General features: G+C 33.9%; 1 protein-coding gene across 2 annotated transcripts in view; it reads right to left on the bottom strand.

The window, feature by feature from the left end:
* Nucleotides 1–12479, bottom strand: part of Fas3 (fasciclin 3) — a 194082-nt gene that overhangs the window by 14879 nt on the left and 166724 nt on the right. For both annotated transcript variants that reach the window (XM_071585414.1, XM_071585413.1), the window contains exon 8: nt 10446–10476. In XM_071585414.1, the coding sequence (XP_071441515.1) occupies nt 10446–10476 (31 nt within the window). The remainder of the gene's footprint in view (nt 1–10445; nt 10477–12479) is intronic.

Below are 12479 nucleotides of genomic sequence, written 5' to 3' on the forward strand. Positions count from 1 at the left end.
GCTAATATGCATTTCAATACAATAATTTCAGTGTGTAAAAATCATTTGCCTTGACCGGGATTCCGGTTCCGTTAAAAGTTACTGTTGCGGCATCTCCCGCAGTTTCTTTGGAATTAGCAACAAATAAGTTACAAAATATAAATTACAGATTCAGGTGTGATGTGGCGGAACTGTTCCATAATAATGAAGATGAAAACTCTAGCAATTTTCCACTTAAGAAAGATTTATTTTCACCTAGTTTCATTGTACTACATCATTTTCAAGTAAAGCTTTCACTGTACAGACCAACATATATATATTAAATAGAGGTGGTGGGGATACCCAGGTTTCCTTGCCTCCTATGTTATGCTTTATAAAATTAATGTTTTATTTAAGCTTTTAAGGAAAAAATACCTTTCAAATTTGTGCTAAAAGGCCTTTTCAATGTGCTTTACTGGACTACTTGTTTTTAGAAGTTCATGGACAAAAATGGAAAGGAAATGATGACTAATGAGCATGATAATCATTATGATGTAGTTTCTTTAAAACATTCTTTCCCAATCAGATAACTCATAATTTATTCTCTCATTTTTTGCAAGGCCATACCCATGATCGTATGGAGATCAACTTTTGATATTTGGCATTGGTAGTAGCTTTTCCTTTACCCTACCCTATGTAGTGCATAAACTACAAAAAAGTGAGTTCAGGTGATATGAGAGGGTCCAATATTTATTACAATTTGTAATTTTCCACATAATTGAGATATGATAGGCACATTTCATATGTTACAGCATCATTACGTACAATTTTAACTCCTAAGAAAGTATTTGTTTGCAGCATTTTGCCTTCTCCAATAGTTATATAACTATGAAAAAATTACAAATTAAACATATGTACAGTAAAATAGTAAAATATAGCTTAGACAAAATGTATGCTATTAAACCATGGAATGATAGAAGTATAATTTTGATAAATGAAAAACACTCCTTAATTTAAATGAGATATATTGAAAACATATGATAAAAGTGTACACCCTGAAGAAACAATAATATTAAAAAGAGGTGTGGTGCATAAATGGTATTGATATTACCATAGCAAGAAACATAAAAATCACTATCTGATTTTAATTCTCACATAGTTTTTTGTAATTTACAATCATTAGCTATGATGAATCACTGAAAGTTTTTATATAAAAAAGAAGAATAAGAACAGTCTTGGCATGCAGTTCACAAAATTCAAACATTTTAAGGGTTGCATAACATCAGCTTCATTTTCCTCCATAAGTCTATTGCCCTGATTGCACTGGTCATAACTTTCATGTATGTTCATGGTGTTTCTGTTCTCAACCAATAATGCGTATTTATTCTGATAGGCCTACCTCCCCCATCCAAGCTTTCTGATATGTGCCAATCAAAATTGTACCTGATGATACCGCAATATGGTGAAATGTTTTGAACCAATCATTTATTATTCTGTGAAAAATTATAAAATGTAATAAATATGAGGCTTCAATGAAGTTATTTCTTGCAACCATCTGTAATATTTAGCCATCATCATAAAGTAGGGATCAATAAATCAATCAAGGCACATATTCAACCTATAAAATGTAAGTTTTGGAATGTCTCTAATGATCATTATCTCCAATATACGCATTGAAAAAATATCCTTTCATTTTCCTAATATTACATCTTTCTTCAATTCTCTCTAACTTCTACCTTTGTGCAGCCCCTAAAGTGCTAATCTCTTTCTTCCTCTGCCCCACTAACCTATAGTTCTCTCTCTCCTCCTCCCCTGACAATCATGTAGTTACATTGAAACCGGCCGGATTAATAAATTTTATTTTGTGGAAAATTGTCAATTTTTGATATTTAATTAATTATGATATTCCACCATATTACGCCTGAAACGTTTCTTTTTATATTTCTCCCTTCTCCCATGGCCCTCAACATCCCACTACCTTTCAATATTTCCTCCATCCAGATTTTCTGCCTTTTTAGGATTTATTCTTGCTACTTCCTCACTTCATTCACCCAATTAACATTACAACTTTATTGCTTCTCTTTCTCTGTGTCCAGTTTATTTCCTCCATACTCACATCTCAAATTTTTACAATACATGCCCATTCTCTTGGCTTAAATACCTGGTTTCAGAACTGTTAAGCACTTTATTCCATTTTAAGTCTTCACTTAACTTTTCTTTGCATCTTTACTTGGTACACCTGTCATAAGTTCATTAATGTAGATGCTTCATTCACCAATACAGTTCTCCTAATGTTCTTACTGTCACGCCACTCAATTCCCTCCTAATTTAATACTTAATTTAGCTTTCTTAAATCTCAAAAATCTCATTCCTTCCATTTTCTTGAAGTTAATATTCAACCCATGATTTTGGAATTACTCCCGTAAATCGCTTAACAATAATTGCAATCGCTTAACTGTCTGACTGACTATTGCTTGATCACATGCAAATATAACTGAAATGATAATCTCACAGCCCACTTTTGTGTCCAGTTCAAGCCCATACTACGCCACTATATTCCCTCAGCATGCATGCCGAAAAGTATGTAAAATATTGGGAAATCCTGTCTTATTGCCCTGAGAATCACTAACCATCTTTCTCTCTCAGCTACTCCCACCTGTGTGGCCTAATTCATACTCAAGTTCAGAATAAGTAGTCTATCCCTTCAATCTACTCCTATATTCTGCAATTCATACTTCCATCAACATCCACACTACTTGTTTGAAAGTCTTCTCAAAATCCGCAAAACATACAAAGACATCCTAATCATATTATGTTCCTTTCTACCGATGCTCACATCACTGAAATAGTATCATATGTTCCTATCCCATTTATAAACTCAAACAGAGCTTGGCCTAATCAGTTATTTGCACTATTTTGCAAGATTCTATTGATAATTCTTAGATGAACCTTTTACTGTATGTAAAATTGAACTTACAAAAGTCCTCACATACTAAAAAAAATATGGCTGTGGGATACTATAGTAATTGATAAATTTTTCAAAGAAAAAAAGAATATGTACAAGGAATATGAATTTAATAAAAAATGTGGGATGATCAGCAATTTAAATATTTTATACATAGTGAGTTTTCGACAACATAAGTATTATTTGGGAGCCTATTGTTTAAGGTGGGCTTTGTATAAACACAAACTGAAATTGCTTCATTTCTTAGCCTTTCCTAACATGAAAAAAGCTGGCGCTCCACTATACAAAAAACTGTTCTTCAATGCATTCCACCATCTCTTCATTCCATGCAACATATATAACTTTTTTCCCCTACCTTGATTACTAAATATTCTCCCCTCTATTGCAGTCTTCAACATTCCATTGTCAATTAAGACACTTTACACTTACCTTTTCTGCCTACTTTGGATTTCTTTCAATCCTCTCTCCTCCCCAATCATTCCTAGTACTTTCTCAAAAGCCTCCACAATACCTATCTTACTTCAATGACCAGTTTCAGTGTCATAAAAAACCATGCTTTATATAAAAGTTTTCACTAATCATTTCTTAGCATCCTAACTCAATGCTCCTGCTATGAATACCATCCTTCTCATGAAAGCTTATTTGCCTAATGCAGTTCCTCTTCTTACGTCCAACCACTTTGACAAATATAGTCCAAAACACTTCCAAGATAGGTAAAATATTCCACCTGTACTAGTTTTTGCCCTCCTCTTTTAATATTTGACTTAGCTTTCTTCTTTCTTGAAAATCTGCAATACTTTTTTTTGCTAGCATTGACCCTTACCTATCAAAATGATTACCAAATGTGCCCATCCTTGACCATAACCCCTTGGCTGGATTGCTAACTTAAGCTTGCTCATTCACTAATCTAAGGATTTTTTAATTCCTCACCAACTTTCATCCTATCTCAAGTTCTCTTCATACCTTTTTTATCATTTCCTTCACATACATGTACATTAAAAAGCATGAGTGATATGGAACCCCTGCCTAACCCTTTTTGATAACACCGCCTATCCCACCTCACCATCCAACACTCACACCCTGAGCAGTCTAAGACGTACAGGTGGTAGATACATCCTGATTGTACACACTGATGTTTCTCTCTATCATAGGCCTCATATCTGGCATCATGAATAATTCTCCACTTCCTGGACCCAAACTGATCATCCCGATGTATTCATTTCATCAATCAAAATCAAATGCCACTATAATAACCCTCTGATTATCATTTCCTAAAATTTTAAATTTATTATTGATAAACCACTTCCAATGGGCAATGCTCACAAACATTACTGGCAAAACAATTTTGAAAGTTATATTATACATTTTTTAAAAACCCAAAGATGGAAAATAATTAAATCTCAATGCATCATTTTTTCACCAGAGATAAACGAGGAAGTCATTATGAACAGGGGAAGAAGAATATAAATGCTATTTTCAAAACTAAATTATCAAATGATGTTGAACTTTGCTAAACATCTGTGGGAGGAGATTCACGTCAGAAATTTCACCCGTCCTTACATACCTTGTGGAAAGAGAAGAAGTTAGACAAATGATAAGAGCTAGAAATAAGAGAGAATGTGAGAACTGGCCATATAGTGAGCAAAATTTGCTTTGAAAAGCTCTCTCTCCTCCTGGTTGAATGCAATGAAACTTGTTGCACCAAATAAAAACGTTTTTGAGGAAAATACCTAGTATTCTTTTTTCATTCGAACCAGAGAAGGTGATTACATTTGAAATATATCATTGGATTAAATTCTATACAATTCCTATTCATTATTATTTTACATCAATTAATTTTCCAGCACAGACATTGGAAAAGGCCTTTAATTTTTAATTACTAAATGCAGCTATATACATATGATATCATAATGATTATTTTTACATGTGATATATGTAATTTATGGTATCATACATATTTTTAAGTAATACACATGCAATGAAGTGAGGGTGTCATTTATGTTATACTAGGCCTGTAAATTGAGTATTGAGACTGGCAATGTAGCATTCAATCTGGCAACACTGGAAGCCCTGGGCTTGGAGGGGTGGCTGGGGAACATGTGATCCACCTTTAGTATGGGTTTGAACTCACTCGAGTCATTTGGTTGTCCGTAACGATTTTTTCTGCGCAACAGTTTTTTCTATTGTGTTCTAAAAATGAGTGACATCAATTTTGAGCAACAGTGTGCTAACAGGTTTTGCTTCAGACTTGGACTCAGTGCAATGGAAACTCTTGCTAAACTTCAGAAGGAAGAGAGTTAATTGAAGATGAACCATGAAGCGGAAGGCCTTCATCTTCAAGAACTGATGAAAATGCCGACAGAATCCAGGATCTTTTGCATTCAGATTGTCAATTGACAGTCAAAATGATCGGGGAATAGTTGAATTTGACTCACACCACCGTTCATCAGATTTTGACCAATGAATTGGGGATGAGAAAAATCTGAACAACTGGATGTTGCATCTCGATAATGCTCCTCGTCACACAGCAATTTCAATAAACGAGTTTTTAGCCAGTAAAAACTATCCTGTGGCTCCTTAGCCTCCTTATTTGCCTGACTGAGTCCTTGTGACTTTTTTCTCTTCCCAAAGTTGAAATGAAAAATCACCTCAAGGGAACTCATTTTGGGACAATCAAAAGCATTAAAATGGCTAACCGACCAGCTGAAGGCTATTCCAGTATCAAAGTTCCAGCACTGCTATGAGGAGTGGAAGAACCATCTCCAGCACTGTGTGGCTTCAGAAGGAAGTTATTTTGCAGTGTGTCAATATAAAATTGTAATTCTATTTGAATGAAAAAAAAATCAGTCTCGTTACTTAATTTACAGACCTCGTATTCTATGATGGGAGGGAGGGATTTGTAGACAGGCCAAAAAAAAAGTATTGTGCGGATTAGAATTGATTCCCCAGATCATTCATTTAAAATCCAAGTATGAGATACTAAAGTGAAAAATTGTTTATTGGATGCTGCCAGCATCTAAAAACTTACACATAATATATTGTTGCCATAAATAAAGGTAACCTGTAATGTGGGACACCTGTGTTTATAAATTGCAGGATTTTTCAGGACCTTTGAAATCTAGCTGTATCTAAAGATTTAGAATAAATTTATTGGTGTTAGCTCTATGTTGATCCATTATTATTATTGATTTCTTAATATGCTCACTCCATCAACATATTTTGCTATGGATATTATTTACTCAAATTCACAAAAATGAAATTTTGATAACTTCCTGAGTTTAAGGATTATTTCAAGTTGGACCCATTGCCTTTGAACTATCAACACTAGACAATCTTATACTACCTCCATCATTATTCATAATTGTAATTTCCCTTTTTCACCATATATGTAGCCTTTAATGATTGCAATAGAGCTAGGATTACATTACCAATGCTCAACACAGTTATATCATGCAACATATTGTTGAACACAAAGAAGCATAATAGAAACATGCTTGCCTTCCATTAAATTGTGAGCCATTAGATACCATGCAATTAGATGGTAAGAAACCACTGTCCACTCCAACAGGTTGAGACTCCTTCTCCATATCGGTAGCAGTCAAAGACTCTCTGAAATTGTCAAACAATCATTGGCCGTATTCATTTTTATCTTATCGAATTTTGGGGAGAAGCAAACACATCCCTTGATTTACAACTGTCATATACATTTATATTCATTGATTGAAAAGTATTTCATCTTGCAATGCAGTCAGAATGAGGATATGGCACATTTGTGATGTAAAATGATTTTTGTACATCAAGGGATAAGTATAAGCATTAGTGCAAGTAAGCAGTTAATTGTTAGTCCAGTAAGCTAAGGAAAATTAAAAGCTGATGTAGAGCACTCCAGCCAAAGAATTACTTCTAATAACCACACTATTTTATCATGGAAAGAGATTAATTTCCCTGGCACAATTGACTTATATAAATTCTGCATTACCCTAAAGAATATTTAATTTTTTCATTTTAGTTGTATTGAAACACATCAGCATATTTACACAATTGAATTCTCAAGGTCATGGGAATTTGGTTTCCTTGGCCCTCAAAGCAAAACCATTGAAAAATTAAAAACAAACTCAAAAGATGAGAAAACTGCAATTTTCCAAATGAACAATAATTTCCATATCAGGATAAGGATCACCAATGTGCTTTCACCCACACATGTTCACCCTCTTTCCATCACACAGAATAACCATATGAATCCAAACACAACTTAGACCAGTGTAAAAAAGAAGAATGAAAATTTACAGTAATGCCATCACTGTTATTTGAATAGCACCTATCAATTTTTCATACTGACTCAGTCACTTTGTGAGATAGACAAGTGGCAAAAAGATGCGCAAGAATTTTGACATTTAGCGGTAAACTTTACTAGAAGGCTTATTTAACCCTAAGTTTGTGATTGAGTAGCATTATTATGGAACCAGTGATATGGTTAGGGATTTTTGAAAATGTTACATTGACTTAGAATTCATTCCTTCCTCCCCCACCTTCAGTCATCCATCTCTCAATGACGTCAATTTCCACAAATTTATTGAAGCATATTACCTTGCATAACCTATATTAATACCTCAAGTTTAATTAAATTTATTATGCATATAAATTATGGTAGTTACAAAATTTTCCAGTGTTACCAGGGGCAATTATGGATGTAAATAGCATGACACTGTCTGAAATGCCATTGCATCAAGGTACTATGATTTTGTCATATTTGAACATAAAGAATACATTCCTTGTTTTTTTTATTTCAGTATATAAAATATGTATCCACTGACTGGCATTAAAATTATAAAAGATTGCTGTTCCCCACCAAACACTATTTGAAGGGAGGGACCATTTTGTCTCAATTTTACCCAAATAAAATCCTCTATCTATCTATCTAACACCACAAAGGGATATCTTTGGGAGCAAAGCTCAAAGTACTAATCAATACACATACCAGTTGCAGCAAAATGTAAACCAAACACCTGCCATAACACACAGTCTGCTAAAAGCTAGCTTTTTGCATACTGATACTGCTATCGCTGCAGTAGGAAAACAGTATGGTGAGTCAGATGGACAAAAAATTACCTCATGTTTATCAATAAGCAAAGCAAATGTAAACGACTGAATAATGGAAACAAACAGATTTAACTCTTGCATTGGTTCAAATAATGGCTACTGGCATTGAAGTGACAAAATAAGTCAACAGAGTATAATGAAAGAATCTGAGTTACAACTTTGTACATTTCCACAAATTTAATATGAATATGACCACGGCAAATACTGAGTCCCTTTTAAACTAAGTTGCCAGGTCCAAATGGTAAAGATTAGGTAAGAAAAGAGGATGTAAACATGGAATAAAGAGAGGAAATTGGAGTGAAATTAAAACATGTTAGCATGCATGGTGAGAGTGATGGTGAGAGCCAGTCATTTCACAGAAGCAGGAGGGAAGACAGGGTTGAGCATAATGTTTGCACATCAGCTGGTGAACGGATAGTGAGAGGAGTGCATTCAGAAAGCCAAATTCCTAAGGATACATTCTATAGCCCACGAGGAAATTTAAAATTACAAACAGCACTATTTTAGCAAGGCTATCAAACCAAAATTCCATGTACTTGTCTCAGAACTTAATGGGAGGGTTGGTTCAGAAGGGTGTTCCTTGAATTTTGAAGGTACATAGTTATTTTCAAGCTTAGCACTCCAGGCTAAAGGCTTAGGGTAAAGCTTTATAATTTGCTCAACATACTGGGATAATCATTACTTAGAATTACTAAATAACATTTTATGGCTAGGAGGGAAAGGAGAAGGATATATTTTCCTTTAAATATTTTTACATAAGTACTTGATATTAAAATTTTACCATAACACTACATTAGTCTAAGGAAGTCAGAATGGTCATGAAGAAATATTTTATTGCTAGTCCATTTACAAGCTCCAAACTAAATATCTATTGAACGCCACTAAGCTCTACTGGATCATGTTTGAGAATGATTCTGTTAATTATAGTTTCCATAAGAGACTTTTATGTCACTTACAAATTAATAATGCAGGCACCCATAATTGAATATAGATGATACTTATGGCTACATATCAACTAAGATGGTTTTAAATCTATTATGAAGTATCATTTTCTAAATATATCTTGACTACAAATATTATTGAAGGTGAACTTAACTTCAAGTAACCATGGAGATGTTAAAATTTGTTGGGCAACAGGATAGATGGAAGAGATGTATACATGTACATAAATCATTGGATTGATGACATATGATGGTGATGAAGAACTTTGTCATAACTACTTTCCAAAATGCTAAGCACTTAAATAATCAACATCACTAATAGCAAAAGACGAGTAAAGAAAATGTATTAGTCCCCAGTTCCAGTATTTGATCAATCTGATGGATTAAAAATAGCTGAAGCCCCTTATTAGCTTGAGGGCAGTAATTTTCAGATGTAGTGTTTGGTGTTTTGTTAAAATATACTGCTTCCATGAACAATTTTAAATTGAATAGTTACGCATGCCCCTTGGTGTTTGACTATCTCCATTTGAAAATGGCCATGATCAACCCCATGAAGGGATGGGTCATAGAATATTTTTGGCTTTAATAAATTGAAAATAAATATTAATTATGTGCCCATTGCTACTTTTGAATATCGTTTGTACTCTGAGTGTAAAAATCTACTACAGGGTGCATTGCAGTCTCTGAACTAGTTTGATTAATTTTAACTTTAACATGATTTTCAGCTTTCTTTGAAGAAAGAGACGTGATAACAATATTTTTGTTCATATGTGAAAATAGCCACCTTCCTCCCTTGAGGCTTTCAAGATCTGCTATTGGCACTATATATGTAAGTGTCATTATTACCAAATGGCCATCCCCTTGAGGTGTGAAAACAAATTACCAGTTAGACTTTTCGTGACTAATTCATTCCTATGTCCTGGAAAAATAAATACTCATCTGTAAACCACTTCTAGTTTCACAGAGCGTAAGCATTTCTTAAGGTCCAAGGAGCAGGATCAAATGGCCGGCGGAAAAATTTATCAGTGCCCGCAGTGATTTCAAATTTTATTCAAATTTCAAAAAATATTGATTTCAAATTTTTGCTCCAGATGTGAAGGGTATTGGTCAACAAGAGAATATTTTTCACATATGCCATTAAAGTGTTTAAACTTATTGAATCTAATTTGCAAAATGATATCAAATGTAACATTATTAAGGGGAGAATCCAAATTAAAAGGAAACGGAAATTAGGTAAGCTGAGCCCTAATTGATAGTTACATTATAACTGGATTCGGTGCATACACCCCTCATAAATGATTCCACAATTGGTAGAGTTCCATTAAATATTCACTTAGTTGATAGATTGAGGAAAAAGGTTGTGGATGCCTTGACTATGATAATAAGCAGCCTGAACGTATTTGTAGTGCTAAAATATAAAAACGGTAAAGTTAGGTAAAGGATGAGTAATTAGAATTAAGAAAATTAAAACAGATACTCACGATTCTTTTTCATTTTTAGAGGGGGTTGGTCCTGTAAATAGAGTAAATATAAAAATTAGACCACAAGATTACAGAAGAGGAAAATACATTCTGCCAAATAAGCAACCTTTTGAAATTCGACATTCCATGGGACCCAAAAATGTTAGAATGCATGGTTATGCATTGAATTAAATGAACGGTAACTATGGCCATACGAATATTATGGGAAGAATCCCATAATATTCATATATATATAAATATATACGTACATATATGTATGTGTGTATATATATATATATATATATATATATATATATATATATATATATGCATGTATATATATATGTGTATATGTATACATATATATAATGTATAACACTTAGCACTAGTGGACACAGACAAAAACACAGAAACACACAAAAAAAGATACATATATATATATATATATATATATATATATATATATATATATATATATATATATATATATGTGTGTGTGTGAGTGTGTTTTATATATATATATATATATATATATATATATATATATATATATATATATATATATATATAAAATTTCATAAAAATTCAACATGAATATTGTGGGAGAAATCCCATAATATTCATATACCATAATTTCCCACCATAGCCAGAGTGTTTTTGTTATCGTATTTTGGTTTCATTGTTTGTTTGCTTCTAACCTCCTACATCATTTTATTTTTTAATTTATTTTTATTTATTTGGCCTCTCTGATTTCCTTCACCATATCCTTTGCCCACAATTGTACAGCTGGGGTTGATTCTTCCCTTAATTGTAATGCATTGTTTTAAAATATGTTACATTATGTGGGAGTATATTTATTGTCTTCTGTTATTTTTTGTAGAAATTAATGAAAATCCATGTTAAATGATTGAAATACGATTATTTTCACACAATCTTATTGTTGGTGCAGCCTCATTCCAATGCATTAGTGTCCTCTACAGGTACAATGCCAGGCATAAGACTTGAAGTGGTGTGTTATAAAAATTACTATAGGTAATCGACCAGTTATGGTAGGTTTTGGATGGAAGCGACTATCAAATAAATATGTTGTCTCTCCAAACAAAACACAACCCAACATCCTACTCCACAACAAGCCCCTCTTCACCTCCATATACTTCCCCCCACTCTTCATTCCGTCCAGCATCCTTATCCTATTTCTGCCTCTTCCTCATTTTCCTTCTATCTCAGTCTTCAACATCCCATTGCCAACCCATATGCACTGAATCCATTTTTTCTGTCTCCTTAGAATTTCTCCCAGGTATCCCCTCTCCTCCCCCACCATACCTAGCACCTCCTCATTTGTTTTCCTTTCTGTCCACTTGACCTTCTCCACACCCACATTTAAAAAGCCTCCAATCTAAGCCTATCACCCTGCTTCAATGACCATGTTTCCGTGCAGTACATAATAATGCTCCGTATCCAAGTTTAAATTAACTATTTCTTAACATCCTTACTCAAAGCCCCTGTCATCATCTCCCTCCACCTCGTGAAAGCATATTTGTCCGATACAATTCTTCTCCTTATGTCTCCGGTACTTTGACCATTTTGGTCCAAAACACTTTTGAGATTCATAAACTGTTCCACCTGCCCTAGTTTTTGCACTCCTATTTTAATCTTTACCTTAGCCTTTTTCTTTCAGGAAAACCACATAACTGTTTTGAAGTACTCTGCATTGTCGGGTTTCACCGCGTCGTTGTTTGACGCGGTGAAATCCGACCGCGGTGGCATCGCATATATATCATACTGCATATATATATGCATATATATCACACATGCATATATATGATGACATCGCATATATATCATACTGCATTTCCAATTCTCTCAGCATTGCTTGCAACCCCTTGTCTGACTGACAAACTAAAGCTTGCTCATCAGCAAACCCAACTGATTTTATAAATTCCCTGCCAACTTTCATTCCGTTTTCCAGTTCTTCCCAAGCCTCTTTAATCATATACGCTGAACAGCACTGGTGATAATGGACAACCCTGCATTACTCCTCTTCCTAATACTACC

The sequence above is a fragment of the Hetaerina americana genome, unplaced genomic scaffold, assembly GCF_022747635.1.
Source record: "Hetaerina americana unplaced genomic scaffold, ioHetAmer1.1.p SCAF_2, whole genome shotgun sequence".
Lineage (NCBI taxonomy): Eukaryota > Metazoa > Arthropoda > Insecta > Odonata > Calopterygidae > Hetaerina > Hetaerina americana.